General features: G+C 34.8%; 1 protein-coding gene across 9 annotated transcripts; it reads right to left on the bottom strand.

Annotated features, from left to right (window-relative positions):
• Positions 1 to 26: 26 nt before the first annotated feature.
• Positions 27 to 15,937, bottom strand: LOC142628142 (ubiquitin-like-specific protease 1D). 9 transcript variants are annotated; one of them, XR_012842990.1, is made up of 17 exons: positions 15,318 to 15,924; positions 14,815 to 14,866; positions 14,311 to 14,405; positions 13,788 to 14,050; positions 13,659 to 13,692; positions 11,473 to 11,514; positions 11,039 to 11,145; positions 10,909 to 10,941; positions 10,708 to 10,803; positions 7,944 to 8,046; positions 7,361 to 7,458; positions 5,836 to 5,958; positions 3,311 to 3,425; positions 3,014 to 3,189; positions 1,521 to 1,720; positions 1,276 to 1,383; positions 1,148 to 1,175 (listed from the first exon to the last, which is right to left on the bottom strand). XR_012842990.1 is itself a non-coding variant. In XM_075802151.1 (15 exons), the coding sequence occupies exons 1-15, from the start codon at positions 15,666 to 15,668 to the stop codon at positions 1,002 to 1,004; spliced, it is 1,782 nt and encodes a 593-aa protein (XP_075658266.1). In that variant the 5' UTR covers positions 15,669 to 15,924; the 3' UTR covers positions 27 to 1,001. The 9 variants fall into 9 exon arrangements, 6 of the variants coding, with proteins under 6 accessions (XP_075658266.1, XP_075658264.1, XP_075658263.1 ...); XR_012842992.1 differs by lacking the exon at positions 3,014 to 3,189 and having other exon boundaries at positions 1,155 to 1,175; XM_075802151.1 differs by lacking the exons at positions 1,521 to 1,720; positions 3,014 to 3,189 and having other exon boundaries at positions 27 to 1,175; positions 13,788 to 14,047; positions 14,824 to 14,866.
• Positions 15,938 to 25,106: the final 9,169 nt, after the last annotated feature.

A 25,106-nucleotide genomic window follows, 5' to 3' on the forward strand; every position in this document is an offset into this window, starting at 1 on the left:
GCTCAAGAAGCAAGCACGTATATAGACTACAAGACCTTCAATCAAACTTTGATTAAATTTTCTTTGTTATATTTGGTCAACGAGCTCAAAATTAGTTTCAAAGACATTACATACAAAAATGTAGAATGAGATGAATTACAAAGACATTACATACAAAAATGTAGAATGGGATGAATTACAATTTGCTTTTGACAAGGTCACATAACAATGAAGAACAGACACTCGGTATTTTTAATTGTTGATCAATTTTTGCATAAAGATGGCATCCCTGTCCTTGATCCCACATCAGAACTCCTCTTGACTACCCATTGGCTACCACTTCCAGTCAGCAAGTGTCTATTAAGTGTCAAACACATTCATTGCGACAATGGTTTTCTTTTCTTTTTTTTTGATAATTTGATAGCTACAACAATGATGGAGCGAGGATTCATTCGAGCCCTGATAGAAGAAAGTAGTCTGTCTCTAGGCTACAAATCTCTTTGCGTGGCAATCAAAAATATACCTAATGCTGCAAGCCAATCTATTGGAACTAACGAGTATCAATTTATAAATCACACAACGATGGCCGTTATTGTTTCTGCCTTCAAGTGAAATCGAATTTAACTCTTAAACTACCTGCAGAACTCCAGAACATTAAAATAAAAAAGCAAAATGAAATGAAAAATTATTAACTATTTTCAAAAATCACTGAAGTTCCTCTATACATCTGGTGAAGCAATTTAAATGGGCTTTTAGCCCACAAAACTGGTCAGTACTTAATGACCAAGATGTGCCTCGGTGACCCAGACGAATTGGCGTTTACACCTCTTCCAGTAATGATATTTGGGCCTACGTTTTCAAGCTATACAAAACTAATTTGAAGATCTCTACACAGCTGATTTACCATTGATACACTGACTAAATGAAAGGTCAGAAGCAAAGTACTTGCATTAGCCATGTGAGCTGTACAAATATGACACGTCCATTTCCCGACAAAGTACTAAGTTGCATCTGCACCAAATTCAGTCAGAATCCGTCCGGTGGTCAATATTGGCTGGATCATCACCCTTAGGAAAAGGAGAAGATTCTGAGTTGCAGTTAACGTCACATGCTTTTTTAAACTCCAGCATGAGTATCTTCCGGATTTTTACTCTCAAACCAGAGGCCTCCTCAGGTTTGAACCACTGCCTACCAAACTGAGAACAAAAATATATAAACCAAGGAAAACGTTTCATGAAATTAACAATAAGGAACAAACAATTTTAGCAGTCTTTTTCATGAAAACCAATACCGTACCATTGCTAGATCTTTCCTTTTCAGCCTTTCAGGGGCCTTTTCAATGAAGCGCTCCATGAAAAAAAGAACAAAGAGACCACAATCAGAGTCATTCTTCTGTTGAGGAACCTGGTGGGAAATAAGAACAGAACAGATAAGAAGAGGTAGGGTTCTATTAATTTAGAGATTAAGAGCCCAAGATAAACTGTCATTAATGAAACTCCACGTCAACAGTTTCAAATGAAAACATCGCAAAGATGAACGACCTTAGAGTTTAAAAAAAGTGACAATCAGGAGAAAGAATCCCCTCATATTCTGGTTCAGTATAGGGTTTATGATCCTCAAAATCAACCTTTCCCCTAGCAACAACTCCCATGCAAGTTTATTGATTCAAGATGCCAGCGCCAGATCCTCAATAAGAATCAATCAAAAAGGGTCCAGCTGATTTTTGGTTGACAATCGGAACCTGAGAATATTCAAGGAAACGTTATTCTCCTGATTCCTGAATCTTGATCTGCCTACTTGCATTGATAGCAATTGATCAAGTCAAATGTTAGGGTTCAAAAGTGACGATTGACTAGCACTCTAATCAGTTCCCCCACCCCCTTCCTTTTTTTCCATCAACTACTTGTATGGCCCCTAAGCCCCAACCATTTTGACAAAGTGGACATACAAAGGTTCCTAATCATCGAGCTTAAACCCTGCTGACAAAGTTTCACGTTGACATGTATAACCTTCAAATCTGAGCAAGACTTACTAGTCAAATCCTAAATAATAGCATCACTTTCAAGGCTGTACTCATTAGTGAAACAATGACCTTTTTAGTTAAGAACAGATTTTTTTTTCTTTTTTGGTTATAATAAAAACAGGGTCTATTGCACATACTAAGGTTCCAAAACATCATATTCACATTCTACCAACCAAAATTATTTTTTTATGATAAATAATAAGTTTTATTGATATCAAAAATGGAACACCCTAGTACACACAAAGTGTACAAGGGGTCAACAATTCAAGTACAAAAATTACAAGAATCAAGGAAATCAAGAAAATAATAGAATGATTGGTTTCGCATAGCAACCAACCAATCCAATAAAGTTCTAAAGAAAAATAGCTTGAGGTCTAGTGTGGATCTCTCATTATCTTCAAAACACCTACTATTTCTCTCCCCCCCAAAGACACCACATTAAGCAACGGGGAACAATGAACCATATATGACCATTTCAATGATGATCAAACCTGCCTTGCCAACAAGATAGAAGCCCCACAACGGATTGCGGCATAACCCAGATTTCATGGATATTGTCATTAGTGAAACAAACTCTATAGTAAAACAGAAGCTCTTCCAATTTGTCTTGCAGAATTTCAAAACATTCCAATGGCACCTCCTCCCAAACGTGGAGAGTCATAATTTTAAAACCCACCAACTGCATTTGTAATTTACCAATGAAATAAAATGACTAACTTTTTCACTGAAGACCAACAAGCAGTATTTGAGGGCTTTGCTTTCTTTGTAAATAAATTAACTTCAATGCGTGAACTTAGATGGCTGGACATAGATGCCACTCCTATTAAGCCATCCAGTGTTTATTTTATTTTCATTGTTTCCCCTCTAAACATATATTCTGACTTATTAGCTACACTAAATTCGAAGCTAAAAAATATTCATTGGACAATTATGATGCTCCAACGTTGTTAATGCAACTACTGTCAAAAATAGTCTAGATTGAGAAAAGGAACCAGAAAAAGTATGTCTCACTCGATGTTTCAAGGTAAGCAGCTTCACATAGTAGAATGGAAAACATAAGAACTATGCTCAACCCCAATCTGTCACCATCAGTTACCACTTGAGTTAAAGTGACCTTTGGTAGGTTTAAGCTACTTAGATGGTGAAACCCCTTTCCATGACACAAGAGGATTGGGATCAATTCCCACCTACACCAGGGAAGAGGGATTAAGTGATGGAAGGGGGTTACCTTCCATTGCATAGGCCATACGCCCAATTGACCTTGATGGTCCAAGAAATATTACAGACAATTGAGGAAAAAAAAATTACCGCAATTATTTTATCGTCAATTCTACGAGGGAGATGCTTCCATATCTTGTCTGCAATTGGAAGATCTAAAGGAGCAACTTCTGGAGCCAAATAGGTCCATTCAGCTTTCATAAAGCTACAAAAAAAACAATTACACCATCCCTTAGGTTCAAAAATTACAATTACGAAGGCACTGCAATTGAAAAACATATTTCCCCCTATCAATATTATCTGATATTAAATTTATTTTAGATGTAGGAAAAATGCATTTAAAAAATGGAACCATGAGTAAACAAATAATATTGTCATTACAATGGCATTCCAATGAATAGTTGGTTTGAGGAAATCTTTCTCATGTCAATATTGTAAAAATAGCTTACACTGGTAAAAAAATATTTCTACATGATAAAACTAATATAGTAAACAGAAAAGTTGTTTTCACACAAAAAGGTTGGTTATTTAATTCATGAGCATGAGTTTGCTGCCCTCTCCAACATCCAAGGTCTCAAATAAAAGTTTGCTTGAAGGAGTCTCATGTGACATAAAATAAAAATTCAAAATTCAATATACACAATCAAAACTAAAAAAACTGAGTACTCTAAAGAACTCAAAATTTTTCTTCTATTAGTCTATAAAATACTCAGCTAAAAGAAGAAAAAAATGAGAGAAAGAGAAAGAGAGGGGGGGTGTGTAACCAAATGAAAATCCAGGACAAAATTTTATATATGTATACATGTACATGTGTGTGTGTGTGTGTGTGTGTGTGTGTGTGTGTGTATTCTTTGCTTACTATGTCATATTAGCTAATGTTGGGTAACTCTACCAAGAATGCATTTTGCAATTTTTTTTTACTTGTTTACTAAATCTACTTTGCAGTAGATTCTAAAAATGCGTTCTCTATATCTCATTCTTTTAAGCCAAAATGAGAATACCCAAATCTGAGGATTCTCATTGTACAATAAAAAATATTATGGGACCCCACCACAATCATTTTTTTCTCCATTTCTTTCTCAGGTTCCTCTTTCCTCTACAACTTTCTTTTGTTTTGCTCCCATTCCTCACTGACCGGCTGTGGCAATTTAGGGTTGGCAGTGGTCTTAGGGGGATTTTAGATTGTAGTCAGTCACAGTGGTGGTTTTGGGTTGTAGCAATTCATGAGTCTGGCGAGGTTGATGACAGCGATGAAGAGTTGGACTTCATGAATTTTTGTTGGTGGTGATTTTGGGTGGGCGGTGAGGCTGATGGCACTGATGTGGAGGTAGATTTCATGAATTTTTTTATGGTGGTTTTCAGTGGCCAGCAAGGTTGATAAAAACAATGTGGAGGTAGATTTCAGGAATTTGTTGATAGTGGTTTTGGGTAGTAGAGGCGGTTTTGTGTGGTGATTAGGTCACAGTGCCAGTGATGATGATGGGCTGATGATCCTTTTTTTTTTTTTTTACAATATGTCAAATTCATGGATTTCTGTGAAAAGTTGTTTGTGCATAGATCTGGAAATAGTAGAGAAATTATAGAAATTATGGAAAACTGTAGAGAAATTAAAGATAATAAATTTTTTTAGAGGACTTTATGGCCTTCCAGTTACTTGGTATATGTTTTAATTTTTTTTGTACAAAATTATCTGATTAAAAATAAACTAAATTTTTTTATTTGTGCATATTTTATTACAGTTGAATTATTTAGAAAATTATTAAATGAATAATATGCTAATAACAAATTATTATTTAATGAGAAAAAAATTCCTTCTTCAGTGAAATAACCAAATGCAATTTTGTTCAGCATAATAACCTTTAAGTAAGAATTTCAACACAACACCAAATGCTGTTTCTCAGCAAATGTATTTTGGCAAAACGAAGAATTCAAAATCTAAATGCAATAGGTATCCCAAAGAGGACAACAATCACCCATTATGGTATCACCCATTGGGCTCCAAAAAGAGAAAGACAAGAGACCACAGCCCTCTTGCCACTACAAAATGCATCAGTAAATGATACATAGTTTCACCACTAAACTTGCACATACAACACCAATCCACTACACTACAGTTTTATGCATCTTAAATTAAAATGTGTTTAACAAACAATATATTGTTCTGACTAACATACAATCAAATTACTAAGTAAAGGCTAAAACTAATGGCAATAATGTTAACTAGTCGCTTACTCGTGCGATACACAAGAATAACTACTGAATGAGTTTTAGGAGAAAAAAGTCATTATCTTTTACTTGTAGTAAGCAAAAATGCATGAAATTAAAAATAATAATAATAATAATGATATTGAAAGAAACAGCACAAAGTTTTATTAGTCAGGCAAAAGGAATCAATGTTTTTTATTTCTTACTTTTTTGTGAGAAGGAATAAAAGAAAGAATGTTGCGTCTCTAGTTTAGTTTATGTTATTAGGTATATATAAGATATATTGTAATATATATGCCAAAAGGTCCCTATCGAAAAGTCCTAACCAATTTGACAAAGTTACACCTAGTACACTGGATATCAGACATAAGATATCCGTAATTGGTCAGCTAAGTCTTTTTTTGTCTCACCTTTTGATGTTCTCAAAAATTGATCTGCTTGAGTGAAGTCTTAATGAATCCAAATGAAGAATAATTGGTCCTGTTTCATCTTCCTTGTCTGGGATACATATAATCACCAAGCTCCAATGAAGACTGAATACATCAACAACATAAATAAGTCGAAAAATGTGCAATGGTTTTAGCCAAACAAGAAATGGGGTGAGTAGCAGAAAGCATAGCACATTATTATATTTCTCTCATTCGCAGGTTATGTGGAAAATAACATTAGTAGATGTAGTGAAAAGAGACATGTCAATTATGGAGCCAACTAAGAGTATGACTTCGGATAGAGACTGGTTTGTGGAGGGTCCTACCCGACCCAAATTTTTAAGACTAAAGGTTTCGTTGTTGTACATGCTAAATGGAAAGTAGCCACTAATATTTGTTTTATGTACAATGCACCCAACATCCTAATGGACCCACTGCACTAGTGCCCCCAATCAGGCACTCTTCACCAATTCTTTTTGCCTTTTCCTTTCTTCTAAACCTTGCTCTATTCCTGAAGCTCCAATACCATCCTACTTATTCCTAAATCATTCTGGTAAACCATTTTTTTTTTATAATGTAAGGAACCTTTCTAAAGAAGAGCCCTTTGGCCTTGCCTCTAGCCAGGAAAACCTACCCACAACTAACCCCACCTGTCAGATTCTGTTGCTGAGTAATCCAGGGGCATTCCCCCCAACAGGCTAAGCTGATATACCATTTTAAGATGATAAAAGACAATTTCCAGTTTGTAATACACTCCATTCTTGAGCATTACATCTCATATTTAGTTCAGTTCCAATTTATTTTGGTATTCATCCAGGTTCCTAAGTCAGGCATATCAGAACAGCCTCATTTTAGTTAAACAACGCAGACTTCATCTAAGCCCAGGCATTTTTACAGCCTGGTACCAACTATATAGTCTGTATTGATCAGCAAGCAACAATGAAAGGGGATGATTGTTGGACAGGAAACTTAATTAAATATTATGCAGAGCCTCATGTTGACATTCCCAACATAAGAAGGTGAGAGTAGTTTGCTTGCATGATCATGGAATGTACCTGTTTTCAATAAGCAGCAATAATAATATTGCCAGGAGTGAGATCTTAGCTCAAACTTTTTTGATAAGCATGTTTTATCCCCAAGGGGAGAGGGAAGGGGAGAGAAAACAGCTCAAATGTCTCTATTGTATAATTTTTACCTTCTTTTTTTAATAAAAAAAAAAATTAGTAAGAGAATAAAAAGAAAGGGAACACTTAGGTAGACAGGGTGGCTACAGACCACAAGCTGTACCATTCTGGTCATGATAACAATAACTTAGGAATTGCAATAACCAAAAGGATGCTTGCTGGAACCAAAGAATTTCCAGTCAATCTCATTTGTGAATAGCAAATGATCTTTCTTAAAAAAAGACTGAACTCCAAATAAATATGTCAAGGCATTGAAATGTTACTCTGACCATTTTTACCATCTTACACATATGGAACTCCAAATGAATTAAAAAAGACTTAACTCTTCATGTATCGGAATAAGTACATATGCCTTCTGAAATATATTGACACCCTTCCACCACCTTCTGAACTTGGCAAAATAAGTATCCTTATCACTTCCCTACATATTACAAGGGAATACAAGTTAGAGATAAATTGGGCCAAGACAAAAAAACGCAACACAATATCAAATGCAAATATCAAAACTTATCTGAGATACATCATTAATGTTTTTTTTATAGGTAACATACATCGGTAATGTTGTTCCCACATAAACTGATAAATGCACTATGCATAATTTTTTTTTATAAGAAAACGCACTATGTATAATCACCACCGCCCACCCCCCCCCCCCAAAAAAAAAAAAAAAAAAGAGAACTGGTTTCCATATGCAGCTGAGTTACCTCAGTTTTAAAACTTACAAAGCCACCATCAAAATGCTCTATTCATAATCAAATCAAAAACAAATCAAACTGTGCTAATAAGTAGCTTAACAAGTAACAACCAAGATCAGCATTTGCAACCCCCAACTGTAAAAATGACTACAGCATTAGCAGCTGGAAACATTGACTTAAAGAAAATTAAGAAACCGAGAGAAATAACTACCTTGTATGATACAGCCTCTTTAAGCTTGTTGTAAAAATATGTGTTGAAAAAATGATAATCACACATTGCTCTATTTGTAGGAGATGCTTGTAGCTGAATATATCTAGCAAAATGAACCAGCAAGTGATTAAAATATAGAAACTTAAAAGAAAATTTCATATATATATATATGTGTGTGTGTGTGTGTGTGTGCGCGCGCGCGAATCTAATTGAGGGAAAAAACAAGAGAATAACGACAAGAAGAAGGCATGTTAGACAGTGCAACTGAAGAGGACTCTTGCAAGTTAAACTTGAGAATTAGCAAGGGCAACGTAAATATTGTGATTCCACTTAGTTAATACTTAATACATGTGTATGCCTGGGTGTGCATGTGTGCAAATATATATGCCTCCAGATTACTAAGCCAAAGGCTTTTTTTTTTTTGATAGGTAATAACAGCTTTATTGATAATAAAAGCACAATGAATTTACGATAGTAAACTCATTGCACTGAAAAGAATACAAACCAATCAAAAAGAGAGACTAACAGAATTAAGAAAATCAAACAAAGAATGACAATGCGTAAACCCCCAAATTCAGGACCACTCAAATAATGTCCTAAGTAGCAAAGACTTCACACAGTCAACAAGTCTCTCAGTTTCCTCAAAATTACGGGCATTACGTTCCTTCCAAATTAGCCACATAAGACATGCTAGAACCATATTCCACACTTTTGAAGAGTGACTCCCCAACCAATTCCACCATGCAGTAAGAAGAGAAACAACATTCTTCGGCATCACACATTGAACCCCAAATAAACGAAGGACTTCACTCCACAAGGTATAAGCATACATATAATGGATCAATAAATGATCCACAGTTTCCTCTTCACATCGACAAAGGCAACACCAATTCACAAGAGGTAACTTCCTCTTAACAAGGTTGTCTATAGTAAGAAGCCCACCCCTAGCAGCTGTCCATAAGAAGAAAGCCACCCTTTTAGGTACCTTAACACACCAAATGCTCTTCCAAGGAAAAGACACCAACGGGGCTACTAGCAATGAAGTATAGAAAGAGCGCACATCAAAGACACCACTACGATTCAATTGTCATATCATGGTATCATCCCCCCCCCCCTAGGTAGCTTGGGGGAGATGTACGCAAAGAAATCATAAAAGATCCCTGTCTCCCAATCTTGAAAAGCACGACAGAACCGGAAGTTCCAGCTTCTACCACCCCCATTTGGAGCATAATCAACCATTTCATAAATCATAGCTTCCTTGTCCACAGCAATATCAAACAGTGCCGGATATAAATCTTTCAAGGCAGTGGGGCTACTCCAAGGGTCATGCCAGAATCTGATACGAAAACCCTAACCCGCCACATATAACACATGACCAAAGAAACTCTCAGCCCCCTTCCTAATGTTCTTCCACAAACCACAACCATGCGTCCCTCTAACAACTCTAGTACACCATCCCCCTCTAGTCTCCCCATATTTGGAAGCTATAACCTGCCTCCATAAACGTGTGTACTCCTTCCTAAACCACCAGAGCCACTTTCCAAGCAAAGCTTGGTTAAACAACCCAATTTTCCGGATCCCCAAGCCAAAGGCATTATCATTATCAAATCCAATGCATGGTCTATCCTATTTACCAAAAATTGTGTCTTGTGTTCATCTTTTTTGTTTTGTGTTTCTCACAATAATAGAAGAACCAGAATCCAGGTTTTAGAAGCTACAACAACCTTACTCAAAACTGTAATAAAGATAACGTAAACTGAATCTCCAACACACCCAAAAGTGTTCACACATTAACGCACTAGACAAAGCTTAGTCTTCCAACTCTATCACTCACAAAAACAAAAACAAACACCCGGAAAAAAAAGGCGCAAAGGAGACTACATCGCCACTCTATTTATAGGAACTATCATACACAACTACTTTTCCCATCAATGTGGGACAAACTCTCTTAATAGGAACTAGTGCATATTTTTATTATTATTTTGACCGAGGTAGAATTCCAAAACTAATTGAGTTCATGGACTCGACTTAATTAGTCTCCACCTCCAGTCCAACATTGGATTTCAAAACCAACAGAAAGGCCTCTAAACTTATCCCAAATGGACTGAACTTAACGTCTATTATATTCTAAACTAGCCAAATAACCATGCTATGTATTGCTTAAATTAATCCCCAAGAAAAATGTATTTTATTTAGTATATTAAAAAATGTATATATAATATTATTGAAATTTTTTTAAAAAGCAAAAAAGAAATTTTCATTAGTTGATGAAATTACACCATGTCAAAATTAAAATTCAACATCAGTGGACCAACAGAATTCAACTAAGATCATTCCAAAGCATCATTTAGAAAACTGAGGACCCATTCACATTTTTGTCCTTTTTTTTAAATTATCAACCATGATAAAAGAAGATCAAAAAGAAAATGATAATAAAAATAAAAAAAAGGAAAAGCTGCATAAGAGACACTGCAGAAAACATTGAATACCTTCAGGCAAACAATATCTAAAAAACTGAGAAACAAATTATAAACAAATGTCAAAGATCAAGTTCATTAAATGGAAATCGCTATAAAAGAAGATAAACAAAGTAAAAGTTCCCATTCAACCATCCAAGACTTGCTGGAAGAACAATAGCACAACTTGAAGTATGATGCTGGAACAGTGCAATACAAGGTATGATACTGACAGATAGGGCAACACTACTGCCATAGGTATTATTCATGTATATTTCCAATTATTGCAACAATCGAAATACACGAACCGGATGTAAAAATTCATAATAGTTGACGTCAAATAGCCTTCAGGAGCAAGGCAGTTTATGTCCACGTAACAAATTTCAATAGATTCTGGATCATCCCTGGCCAACAAAACATGATGAAGTATATAATGCACAAATTCTAAATAAACAGAAGTAAAAGGAAAAAACAGTCTGCATCATTTATAAGGAAAGTTATCAGTGTACCTCGAGGGGTAGGTGATCTTTGCATCTTTCATGCTGAAAAGAGGGGAATCAAATTACATTTGACCTCATTAAGTATTAGCTAAAGCTAATGCAGCTAAGAGTAACAACCAATATTGGAAGTCTTATTTACCATTCAGCAAGTTTGTCCACTCGCTCTGTAATCTCTAGACTCTCAGATTCATCCTCATCTATTAGACTTTGAGATTCATCCTCATCTATGAGAACAACGGTTTGCTCCTGAATCAATAATTTTGCCATTAATTGTATCAGTAAAAGAAGATAAAGGACCGAAAAGGTTGAAAAAAATATAAATCATATGGTATATTGTAAATGAGGAATCTTCATTGGTTAACATACTTATAGTAGTTTTGTTTATGGCCAAAGAAACAAAAACAGCTGTTCTGTTCCCATTCTTCTAAAGCCCTTTTCAATTTTCAAGAAAAGGATATATGAAAGTAACATCATGAACCATGACAATAGTTTCAAGGTTGGTGACAAAACGGCTAAACATTTTTTTGACAAAACGGCTAAACATAAAATGCAAAAACAACAAAGAAGGTGTACCTTCTTATGCCTCGAACCATTTGGATGGACTTGAAAAGCATCCTTTCTATCAGAAAAGGAGAAGTATCAAAATTGAATACAAAATACAACAAACTCATTTTTTCAAGCCATTCATGATGCACACAAAATAAGACTAGTTAGAATTTTGATACTCAGAGAGCAAAAAGAGTTTAGAAATATGTTCTTGTTAGAATAATGGTTAAATAATAAATTCATCATCTCTATCAACGTTAACTTTTGAAACAATTGGTAATTTATCTTGGTATCAGAATAGGTGGTCCTAAGTTTTTGAAATTTGTCTCCACTATACCTCACATTTAAAAATCTCACACATTGGGTCCACTTTTTTTTTTTTTTGGATAGGCACAACTTTTTGGGGTTAGCTTTGGCTAGGAAAGTTATGGATCAATATGCGTTGTTTTCATAAGTTTCTAGCCACATGTCTAGTCAAATTTTCTAAATTAGATGCCATAGTCCTGTTGAAATAGGAACCAGTCTAAAAGACTAGAAAGAGCAAATGTACTTGAGCAAATTCAGGCATCTATCAATGGAATTTAGAGTATATTCATCTATTGAAGGCGAAATCATCTACTCTCTTTCCTTCTCTCTCTCTCTCCTTTATTTCTAGTCTTCTTCTTCTTCAATTCACCATTACTGTTCACAGATATTGTTTAAAGCCCCTAACTGCCAAGTTTCAATCTCTTACAGCCTGTTTTAAATTTAAACCAAACCCTCTTTCTTGCACCTTCATAAACCCTAAAAACCTAGTTCTACACACTTTTTCCATTGAATTCACTCCTTAAACCCCTAACTCAACATCTTATTTTGTTGCAGCCAAAAAATTATTTTAAAGCTCAAACCCCTTTTGCCTTAAAAGTTCTTTGGATCCTATCAATCTAAAACCCCAAAACTCATTATCTTAATCATGAATCCTAAAATCATATTCCTAAACTTATCTATCTAATTTATTTCCTACATGCAGCTCCTGGCCCCTCCACTTAAGAATCCAAGGGTGACCTTTGGATGTTGTCGTGATGCTTTGTACAAAGGTTGCCGGAGTCTAGGTTTATTGATGGATTTAGTCTGTGAAGGTCCCTCAAACTCAACCAATATCAACATGTTGTGACCAATAAGGCTTATTATTCCTGAGTGTAGGTTTTGTGATTAATGCCATCATAGGTCAATTCAGTCAAGTAAAGGATATTCAAAGACTTCAAAGGCCTTGTTGGGCAGGAATTGTGATTTGAAACTTAAAAAATTATAATAAATAAACAAACACTCAATCCAAAACAATAGAATGGTAGTTGTGATTGGTATGGCCACTAGGTAAATAGCGAAAAAATAGACAATTCTTTTCTCTCTTTTTTTTGTGGAGGGAGGGGGGCAGGGGGGGGCGCTGGTTTTGGACAAAAAATATCTCTTAGACCATCCACTCCCAGATAATTCCTCTTGCCCCTACCCTTTCCAACCACAAAACTGCCAATAGGAATGGCCAGTACACAAGCAGTGGCACTACATTGACTTTACAAGGAAAAGAAAAAAGAAAGAACAAGGAGAAAACCAGTGAAAGACAAAAATAAAATGAAATACAGCTGACAACGAGATATTAAGGATACATGTACATTGATTATCCATTAAAATATTGTCAAGTTATACTGTCTAAAGCTTTTCCATGAAAAATTCCTTCCAGGCAATTTTGGGGGTATTTCCAATATTTGAGTAGACTTTAGATGTCCTATTCTCTTTATTGGAATTTCCTCCATGTAGCCATCATAATAAAATTGCAGTGATCCCATGTACATGGCCCTAGTTTTGGGGAACCACATAAATCTGGGTGTTTGTGTGTGCATCAATCTTTTCTGCCCTTTCTTTTCTGTTGTTTGCATCACATAGATATGGGCTATATTTCATATTTCCTATTAAAGCTTATGCTAATAACCACAGGAAAAGTTAATCGAATTTCAATACTATCTTCTATGGCCAATTTTACACCACTTTGACAAACTCAAACTGAATAACTAAATATATATGCCATCGTTTCAATACTCCAATCTACTAATCCTATACTGCCATATCACTCTTACCTAGTCATCCCTATGTATATAATGAAATTAGTACCTATATCTCAAAACCAGATACAATGGGAACACACATATGGTGTGTGAGTTCAGTTACATGTACACAACCTTTAAATTCAATGGCAGCCACACAACCTTCAATCTGCAAAAAACTCCATGAGCTCTTGTACAAGTAAAAAGGTGGAAATTAATCAAATTTAGAGAGAGAGAAACCCAGCAAAAGGGAAACATGCTTACTTCTTGGCGAAGCTGCTGGACCAATGTTCTCCATTCTGGTGAAGAGAATAAGAAGGAGAAGCTCTACGTTTCTTATTAGCATTCAAGAGAGCATGTTTTGAAAGTTTGTTGTGACGTTGAGAAGACCATTGTTTTGATGATGATCGACCTCTATGTCTTCTACTTTGTGATAACTCTTCCTTACTTGTCATTTTCCGGCGGTCACAATGACTCAAAATTGATAACTCTTCCTTAAATGCTTCAGTTGCCCCACAATTTATCTGCTTTAAAATTAAAAAAAGTTGAAAGGTAAGTATATTGTTCACTTAGAGGACTATTCTTCAGATCAAAACTCTCTTTTCATACTATACGGGATTGGAATGTTTCTCTTAAACTTCTTCCGTGCCCTAATTTATTAGATATGAGCATTGTGATTTGAAAGATTGATTGTACTGCACCCCGAGTACACCCCAGGTGTACACAGGTGTTTCCTTTTTATCAATATACTTTCATTACTTATCAAAAAAATAGTAAGGCACCATACATTTTCTTCCATCTTTTGACATAAACGAGAAGCAAATGTGGACCCTGAATTGGCTTGAGATGATGTGGACTCTTCCCTAAAGCCATTAGAAACACCTACAGACAACATTAGATCTGTTAACCACGTGTCTTCAAAACAAATATCTTGAATTATAGAACTGCAGCCTGTTTTAACACATTGTTCATACTTGAAGTATGAGATATCCTAAGTGTAACATTAACCATTAGCACAATTGAAAACTTCTAAAAAAAACATTTTTTTTAGTTTTGATAAAACTAACAGCTGAACCCTTGACATCCATCACATGTCATGCCTCCATTGCCATCCCCATTGTTCATATGTAACACTATAAAATATACTGTTCCATAATGGCTTGAGCATTAGATAATATTAATCGACCAACCCCGCTTGTGTCAATGCTTAGTGACATATATTTTACCTACTGAATGCTCTATTGGTAATCAAGAAAGGTACATGATGAGAGCAGAGTAAGTAGAACCTCACCAACAGTACCTAAGCTCCTTGATTGTGTGGGCTTCTCACATCCATCACCTTCCTGCTTAAACACAAAGCACAAGTAATCACTGACAGACAGTTCAAAACTTCAAATCACTCACTAACTAAATGACAGCACACAAAACAATCAATCTCATTTTTTTTTTAGATTGTAAAGAGCATCACTTTTTGTGTGGACTAATTTGCACACTTTAGTGTACAGTTAGTAATTTCTTTCCCCAATAAAAAAAAGTTAACACTCTAGAAGACGAGCATTAAACTGCTTAGCCTGTTAGGGATAATCCTCTGGGGTTAGTGGTGGGTCAGTTGGCCGTAGGTTTTACTTACTAAAAAGCGAGTCCTTTTAGAAAGATTCTTACTTTATTATTAATAAAAAAATATTTTTAAAGTGAATTTAATTTTGCTATGTTGTTGCAATTCCTAATTGAGTTTGAGAGAGAAAAAACAAAAATTGAGAGATATAGTAAATTTTATTGAGGGAGGGGACATACATAGGCATAGGAGGAATTGAGTTTTTGGGGTCGAGCGAGTTTCCTGCGCTCCCTCTCGTCCTCCAATCGCTTGAGAGTGAGGCGTAACTTCTCCCCTTTGTCAGGCATTCTGGGACCCATGGTCTCGCAAGTGCGCCGCTTTCTCTCTATCTGCTCTTCTAGCATCCGATCGCCCCATTTCTCGAAGTCTTCGTGCCGCTCGTCACCACTGCCCATTGTGGTGGCGGTGGTGGTTGTGGTGGACGACTTCACGATCAGTTCCGGCGGTGCGTCGTCGTTTTGGCTAGAATTGGGTAGAAGCTTTTCCCAATCAAGCTCTAGAGGTCTTTTCTTTGCTCTGTCTTCTTCCATGCATGGAATGCTCTGACAGACACTCTTTCCCTCTCTCTCTCTAAATTTCTTGAATTTCGATTTAAGAGCCCAATAAGAGCTTTCTGTCTCTGCGTGTCTCTCAGTGTTTAAGACTCAGTTTGGGAATATGAGAGACGCAGCTTTTTGTAATTTTGGGGTCTTATGAGAGGAGTGAGCTGCAAAATTAGGGGCGAGAGTGGCACTCCGTGATCAAAAAAAGAGTCCACAGGTACAAGTGTTCTTAAGCTATGGGACCAGGATTAAAGTCCAAAGTTTTTTTTTGAGAGGGTTTGACGCATATATACTCGGACTTGGAGTAGGTTATAGTAAAACTTTTATTTTGTATAAAAAAATTAAATAAATAAATATAAATATAAATAAATAAAGCATAGTTTACAATTTTTATAATGGTTTACATAGTTCATTGTGGTTTGTCCAAAACACTCAGCTCACCTTAAATTGATAGATCATTGTGGGTTGAGGACTCTTTTTTTCGCCTCACATGACACCACTTCATTGGCAACTCACGTCATATTAATATATTATTGATTTTTTGGATAAATCTCTTTAAATTCCAAAATAATTTTATATCTCATGGATTAGGCTCATATAACCCACAAGATCCTTACTTCAAGAGGCGGATTCATGGTCCACATTTACTCTTCATCAATTGGGATCATAACCCCATGACATCATCAATATTAACATATGGATCGGGCTTAAGTAATGAATCAAAGCTCACGACTCATATTATCTCTCTTACACTCATGGCAAGCAGCTTCTTCAACAGAAGCCCATATTTACGCAAAATGATAACGAAACCCAAGATACGTCATCTCATTTTCGGCTTATGATCCAAGCTCATAAGTTTCTTTGGGGAAACTTTGGGAGTCGTGGTTTGGAGAGCCAAGAGGTATGTTTAATAAAGCTCCAGCAGTTTAAAGTTGATAAAAAAAACATGTTGCTTGTGGTGTCTTTTCCAACTCCCTAAACTCTGACGAGTCTGTGTGTAACGGGTAACATATGATAAGCATCTCTTATTACATAGCACTTAAAATGATAAAATTCTTCATTGCTCTTTTTCTAAAACTTAATATTTATCATATGACAAATAGTCAATATCTCCAGCCATCTAAATGCTGAACAAATAACTATTCATTCAACCTCCAGCTGTTCCTATAAAAATTTAGAAACTTCATTATATTATTCTACATAAACTATATTTCTACATAAACTACATTACTACTTTCAGCTAAAATTCAACTCAAACACATGGCCAAATCTGATTTGCTATATTTAATCTCCAAATATATAGAATATTCATGATATCTCTAATACCCAGCTATTGTCTACCACAATCAGACCATATATTCCTCTGCCAGCTGCTAGAATAGAGCATTAAATGCTCTTCTTGCTCACCAAGATTAAGTCACAATACAATGAGGCCTTGACTAAATTTCTAAAGCTTCATTAACTATCAACCAATCATTCTATTACTTACTAAAAATGTGTTGTAATGGAACATTTGACCAAAAATACAAACACCCAAAAAAGGAAACATTTCCAACAAAACCCAGCAGTGTATTTAGCACTTAACACCTGGCTAGAAGTGATATCATCAGCTATTTAATACTGAAATCCCAGCAATCAGCTGCTATACCCAAAATAACAAGATACCCTTAAAAGAGAACTTACCATCTTCATCCAAATCCATGCAATATCCATCCCAGCAGCCTAACATCTGACCTCATTTGTTTCTGCCACAAGCAACAGCTGTCTTATGATAACTGTAACAGCTGTCTTATGACAGCTGTGACAGATTTTCCTGACAACTGGGACAACCTTTTCAGAACAACTATGACATCTGACCCAGTAGCCTTAATATTACTGATTTTCCACATTTGACTAAAAACCAAAACCAACTAAAGAAACTATCTTTTTCTTGTTAAAATACTTTCCTTTTCTGCTACTCTTTCCCCAACAGCTATTACCCAAAACAGCAAGAACATCTTAAAGTTAAACATACCATTCTTGGCCAAATCCTAGGATGGATTTTCTGAAAATTCATTGTTGTTTGGGATAAATTTTGGCTGGGATTATTTGCTAAAATACCCCCTTCAACTCAGTTATAAGGAGAACCCTTCATCAACACACAAAAGGAACAACAATGGGGAAGAACAATTCTCTCATAAACTTCTTTATTCTCTCTCCCTCTAATTATCTTCTTAAGCTCTTAATGAAGTTCTGAGCTTCTGAGTTTTAGTTTCCAAATTAGGAACTAAACTTTTCAGCCCTTAACTCATAAATGCCCTTCATAAGCCCTTATCAATCTTCTAGCAAAAAATCCCAGTAGCATTACTAAACACACTACAAAACCAATACTTTCTTATGCTCATTCTCTCACTCTCCATATTCAGAAAATACATCTATCTTACTGCTCCTATCTCCAAATACTTAAACACATCTTCATACTCTTCTCTTACAAAATCTTTCCTCTTGGAAAGCAATCTCTACAACTTCTCCAGCAGTTATAATCTCAAATTTTTACTATCTTTAACCTCCATATCTCTCATACTTCCATATATCATACATATTATAAATACTACATCCCACAAAACATCTATATCTTTTACTATCTCTACACTTTTCAAAAGATATCAAACACTCATACTAAAAACCCTTCTCATGGAAGACATAAACTTCTAATACTAAAGCCCTTCTCTTAGAAGATACAAATATTCCTTATAAAAGCCCTTCTCACGGAAGACACAAATCTATCTTACGCAAAGTCCTCTTAGAAGGCATAAATAGTCCATACAAAAGCCCTTCTTATGGAAGGCAACACTATTTATAACTTCACAACAACTAAAAGAGCATTGTCAAGGGGAAACTCATTTAAGTGCATGATAAAAGAGACAAGCTTAACCAGCCTCTACACACAGCTGGACATACTTTCTCTTCCTCTAGTTGCACCCATTTTTCCCCCTCAATCTTAAAGATATAATGGCAAACTGTCTCTAAATTGCTAGAGTCACTCTGTTGGAATACTGTCAACTCACTGATGCTATACAGCTAGAGCTGCAAACCATCAGAGATAAGTGACTTTACTTCCATATCTTTAAATTTACATCATTGAGTACATGATTACTTCACTTTTAAATACATATTACTTTATTTCAACTATTAATTAAAGCTATTATATCAAACACATATTACATATTTATTCAACCATTATCGTGATTCTTAGAATTTGATTTTAATGGTTTTGTAGGCTTAAAAGTACGCCGGTAGCCGTTAGACCACGTGACCTAATGTTAAGTTCCAGACGCAACTCCCCAAACAAACCTGAGCCTAGCAAGGTCACCCCTCCAAAGGACCACACATGGCTGAGCTCCAAAAAAAGGCCCCCGAACACCATGTCATTTGGAGCGGTTTATAATTATGCAATTCAGTTGGTGTTAGTTTAGGGCCTTTTGTTCCCATTTTGAGCTAGTTTGGGTCAAGTCCAAAAAATATCTCTTTTTTTTGGTTGGTAATTAGACTTAACCCAGATGTGGTTAGACTGGTTTTGACTAAGCCACCTGTTGTTTAAAAATTGTCACTTAATCCACCTATACCCTCTATCAAGTCTCTGTAACCCACTTTAAGTTTTCACCGTTAAAAAATAAGGATAAATATGTCTTTTTGCTATCCTTTTATGTCTCTCTCCTCCCTAAATATAAAAAACTTCGAAAAAAACACATAAATAAAGATCAAAACAATAGGTTTTTGTAAAAATCAACAACAAACATGGTTAAAAGAATCAACATGGTTTAAAAAAACTATGGAGCTTCTCAAATCCTAAATCATAATCATAGCCACTCAACACCACAAATTCTACAACCATCACAACCACCATTTGATCCCCTGCTACCCACAAGCAACCAAATCTAAACCCAAATCCACTAAAACAACCAAACCCCAAAATAGGAGAGAGAAAGTGAAAAAAGAGACAAAGTGACACAGGGAGAGAGAGAGAGAGAGAGAGAGACAAAGACAAAAAGGAGTTAGGGTGGTGCTGTCGCAAAAGGTGGGGTGGGAATCTAGGAGATCGCCTTTAAAGGAGACTCACAAAGCCATGGAGATTTTGAGTTGAATGACCAAAGAGAGTCACACCACCATCTATGTCTAGATTTTTTCTTTACCACGACCGACAACCAATCTTGGATCACCACACTCCAACAATGAATCCATCTTCCCCTTGATCGTGATCAAGCTCTCTGCATAATGAAATACCTCAACTGGTTCCTCAAGTCCTTGGATTTTAAACACTTTTGCTTGTCTTGTATATAGATCAAATAGGAAAATTTTGGTTTGAGTCTTTTCAGTTTGTGGGATTTGAGCTTGGATATTTGTTAGGAATCTTTGGTTTATAAGTTATTTTTCTCTCTATCTTGGATTTTTAGTTTTTTATGTTGGAGGATTTAATCATTTGGTATTTTTATTTTAGTAACTGTGGGTTTGGATGTGTGAGGGTGTGTTGGTGTCTGTATTTTGAGAATATTGGAATTGAAGAAGATCAAGGACAACAAGGAGAAGAAGGAACAGGGATTCAGCATAGGAAGTGAATAACATGATTGATTGTGATGTGTATCTAATTTTATGTCAATAAATCCTAGAAAAATGGTGTGAGAAAGTTTTTCTTGAGAGGTTTTTGATCCATTTTCTTTTATGTTTTGTGTTAAAATATGTTTTTCTAACGGTAGGGAAAAGGTGGGTAACGTCTCTCCAACATAAACTACCTTAAGTGGGTTAAGTGACAATTTTTAAACCACAAGCGATTTAGTCAAAATCGGTCTAACCATAGGTGAATTAAGTCTAATTACCCTTTTTTTCTTTGTTTTGGACTGATTTAGAGTAGCCCATTAGTTTTTTAATTGTGAAAAGGCTTTTAGTTGTGAAAGTTTTTAGTAATTTTATTTTTTTAATTACTAAAAAGTATATATTAAATATATAAAATATAACATATATAGTATTAGGTACGTTGGGGGTGCAGCTTTTTTAATCGCATCGCAATTGCTCTTGCAAATGCAGTTTTTGCACCTCCACCATAATATTTGGTGTAGTGATCGCATTTGATGATCAATTTAAGTGAGGTCGTGTAGTTGAAGCGATTTTTTGTACACTCCTACCCTAAATTAAATAAAATCCATCAATGTTTCTATAAAATTAAAAAACAAAATTGAGCAATGTCACCCTTAAATAGTGTAGACACCGCATTTTGTACCCGTCAATAAATTTTGGTCCCTAGTTCCAATGATAAGCTTGAAGTACTGTTAACCAAGGGTAATTAAAGAGTTTACAATAGTTTGAAAGTAATCACAACTTAAAAGTGCTTAAATCACTTTGAAATTAATACTAAAAAATGATATTTGCTCACTGTTTAACCATGACTTTTGGTCCACAAAGAAGCTTTGTGTGAGGTTTGTTTCATTGAAAAGTAGACATCTTGTGCTTCAATTTGAACATAAATTTTGCCTAATTAGGACTTATATCGAGTAAGTTATGACCATTTGAAGTTGAGCCAATTGTTCGGTCCAATTTTTTGGGTTTAAAACTTCATTTTAAGGGCTCAAAATATCATACTTTGATGTGGGCTAGCCCCTAGACCCTTGGAAATGTCCAAAGACCATTAAAAAGCCCTGAAAACCCTAATTTTAACTTATAAATTCTCATATTATGTCTCCAATTAAAACCCTAACTAGAGAGAGTTATTTTTTGGCCTCCATCTTCTCTAAAACCCTAATTCTCTTTTCCAAAACTCACACACAACCTCTTACCACGTTTTTTACAAATTAAAAACCTCTCTTTAGTTAGTTCTAAGGTAGAAACTAATTTTCTAACTTGATTTCTCAAAACCTTTATCAAAATCTCTTGTTTTTGAGTTGTGATTACTAACTATTGTTGTGTCCTTTTGATTATTCTTGTCCTCAATCTAATTTTTGTGTTGTAGGCACTGAGGGGCCGGCTAAACAACTTCAAATCTGTGATTCTAAAGCAAGGCGAGCTTTCTTTTTCATGGTTTCCCACTTTACTTGATATGATTCACATGATTTTCTTGATAGAGTTTCTCATTTTGTTATCTTTGATTTGTTTGATGATTTTAATTATGTTTGATATGTTTTAATATGATTTTAGGTTGTTTATAATCTGTTTTAGGTTGTTCTTATTTCATTATTTTGGTTTCATGAAAAGTATAACATGTATGTTTATTTTATGTAATTTAGTTTAATCGTTTGATTTTGTTTCTTGATTATTTATTTATGTTGATGTTTGTTTGTATTTGCATCATGTTAGTTTAGTGTTTAGGGTTCTAACATGCTTGTTTGATCTCGCATGTTTATATCTTTGAATGATTAAATTTATAAAAAAGTAAAAATTTTTGAATCTATGCTAAAGGATGCATATGCATTTTTTAGTATGCGTACACACCCTGAACCCAAATTAAGGCAAAATTTTGTTTTTTTTAAACTATTTTATTCACTTTTTAACATGTTATTTGATTCTCTTTGACTCTGATTTAGGTTAATTATTTATGTTTAATTATTAACCATGTTTATTTGAAACTTTTTGCCATATTTAGTTTATATAATATCTTTTCCTTGTGTGGTTATATTTAATTGTCAACTTGCCATGTTTAACACGTTTAATTTATTTTGTTTGATTGTGTTTTATTTGTTTCCTTTTATATTGTGATGTGATATTTAACATGTTGTGTGTATTATTTCTTTAAGTGCCTGATGTATGTTTAAGTTAAGGATTAGAGTTCTCTTAATAAACTCTTTAATTAAAAATGGCCTAGCAACACATAATGGAGGCCAGTCCACGAGCCGGGCAGTCTTAGGTGCCTAACACCTTCCCAAACCGTACCTAAACTCGGTACCCATAATCTTGTATGTGGACCCATGTATGTAAGTGATTGGCCCAAAAGGCCCAATATGGTTCCTAGGCCTAATTTATGTGGCAACTTCACTTTTCTCTGTCACGGTCCACTCAGCCGGGGTGTACTCTCCTTTGCGCTCACAACTATTGAAAATTAGCAACTAATTAATCTGAAAACACAATAGAATCTTCTTCTTTTTTTTAATATTCCACAACAAAATTACTATTACGAAAATACTCTTTCCTCAAGTTAGCAAACACCCAAAAATGCCCCCATTACCAAATCCATCATTATATTTAATTTGATAATCTTTACCATACCCAACAAATCACATTTAAGTGTAGACAAGGTGAGGTATGGATCTTTACAATACCTGAAAGCTCCTAGTCACCAAGATGAATAAAAATTCTTTGTTTCACTTTTTTTTTTTTTTCACTTTATGCTTCACCAATCATGGTATGCCCTATGTTTGATTTTTTTTAAAAACTATAGTAATTTTATAAGGAGATTTAAATAAACGTATGGCATACCATGATTTAAATAAACCTATTGCATTTAGATTATGAATTCTTCAATTTTGTCAAAATACATTTGCTGAGAAATAACATTTGGTGTTGTGTTGAAATTCTTACTAAAAAGATATTATGCTGAAAAAAAATTGCATTTGGTTTTCACTGAATAATGCATTTTTTTCTCATTAAATAATAATGGGTAAAGTATATATTCAATCCTTATCATTTACATCATATTTTAATTTGGTCTTTAATCTTTCACTTGTGTGAATTTAGTTTATAACATTTTAGTATTATGTCAATTGAATCCCTGTCGTTTTCTCTTAGTTGAGACTTTCTTTTTATATATTTTATTTAATGTCATAATTTTCTATTCATAACCAAAAATATTTGATAACACCTTTCGAATAGTTCACACATCACAGAAGATCATAGAGTAGTTTAAAAATCTATGACCTTCTGTGATGCGTGAACTACATAAAAGGTGTTATAATAAAATTTGGTTATGAATATACAATTGTGACATTAAAAGAAAAAATCTCATCGCAAATGCGAAGCACGTGTAATGAGGCTAGTGTGCCTGTGTGTGTATATATATATACATATAAACAATCCTTTCCAAGATCATTCCACACTTCAAGCTATGCACCAAATTGTTGTCTATGAAAAATTACTCAAACCTTTAAAAAGATCAAGACCTGCATGAAATTTGGTTTTAAGTGTATTTAAACTATTAGGAAGCCGAAATTTTGAGTTCATTCATTGAGAATATTTGCATAAGCATAGAAGGTAAAAGCATTATCCACTTTGTTGTCCTTATATCGTTCATCTAATAATGTTTCAATAATAACAATATCCATATGCTCAGTCTATTTTAGGCTTCATTTGAGAGTTTATAAGGAAATGGAATGGAATGAACATAAAGGAATGGCAAGGAATGGAATGAAATGAAATGTATTTAAGTAAGGGAAAAGAGTGGAAAAGAAAGGAATAGAATGAAATAAAATAAAATTAAAGGAATACAATAGTTTATTAAGTAACCTTATTTGGATGTTTAAAAATAAAGGAATATAACAGTTTATTAAGTAACCTTATTTGGTAACACTTTTTATTTTTTTATTTTCAAAAACTTGTTTTTGGGAATTGTGGGGTACAGGAATTCCAGTAAGGTAATTGCGCCATGTGTCATACCCGTGGTCGAGGAGGACATTTATCCTGCCGAGAAGGCCACGCCCTCGGATTGTAATTTTACGTCAATAGCACGTCATCAGAGGAGGTCGTACTATACAGAAAGAGCTTCGGGGAAGGGGCTAGCACTGACATTTAATGCATCCCACCAAACCTCCTAGTTGCATTTATGTGGAGAAAACCCTAAACAGTGCTATCTTGGCTACCGCGACTCACAAAGAGATTGGGAAGGTGTCTGATGGGACATGCACTCGAGTAGTGGCTTGGATGGTCAATAGTTGGAGGGCCAAGATCATCTAAGGGGGCTATATAATGCAAGGAACCCTCCAGGGACCAGGGATCGAGAAGAGAGAGAAAAATACGGTAGCATTAGGAACAAGACTTGTAACTAAAATTCAATATAAGCATATATATAAGATTAGTCTCCTCGGACCGTGTCGATGACGATTTACTTCATGCAAACCAATTGTATTCTTGTTTTCTTTTCATCTGAACTTACTATAGTCGTGTTCAGATTCATTAAAACCTAGTTTTCCAACCCACTATCCACAAATTCATTGTATTGGACTCTTTGGGCCTAAGTCTTTTTCCTTTTAGACTCGGGAATCAAATCTAGTCCTTATAGGAATATAAAGAAGAAATAATTTTTTTGTATTTTTGAAATAAAAAATATGTTTGATTAGTTGAAATTAAAAAAAAATAGTTTTTTCAATAAAAAAATAGAAAATACTAAAATATGTTATTATTAGGATTTGAACTTTAATGCTAACTCATTAAATGAGACCGATTCATTAAATTAAATGCGTGTTTTCATTA

Source organism: Castanea sativa, chromosome 3 (genome assembly GCF_040712315.1).
Source record: "Castanea sativa cultivar Marrone di Chiusa Pesio chromosome 3, ASM4071231v1".
In the NCBI taxonomy this organism is placed as follows: domain Eukaryota; kingdom Viridiplantae; phylum Streptophyta; class Magnoliopsida; order Fagales; family Fagaceae; genus Castanea; species Castanea sativa.

Coding starts and splice junctions, on each gene's coding strand:
- LOC142628142 (XM_075802147.1), bottom strand. CDS start 15,668: ATGGAAGAAGACAGAGCAAAGAAAAGACCTCTAGAGCTTGATTGGGAA. Junction 3,426..5,835: donor ATTTTTGAGAACATCAAAAG/GTGAGACAAAAA, acceptor TTTTTTTTGTAG/CTTTATGAAAGCTGAATGGA. Junction 1,384..3,310: donor TTGACGATAAAATAATTGCG/GTAATTTTTTTT, acceptor ATTTCCCACCAG/GTTCCTCAACAGAAGAATGA.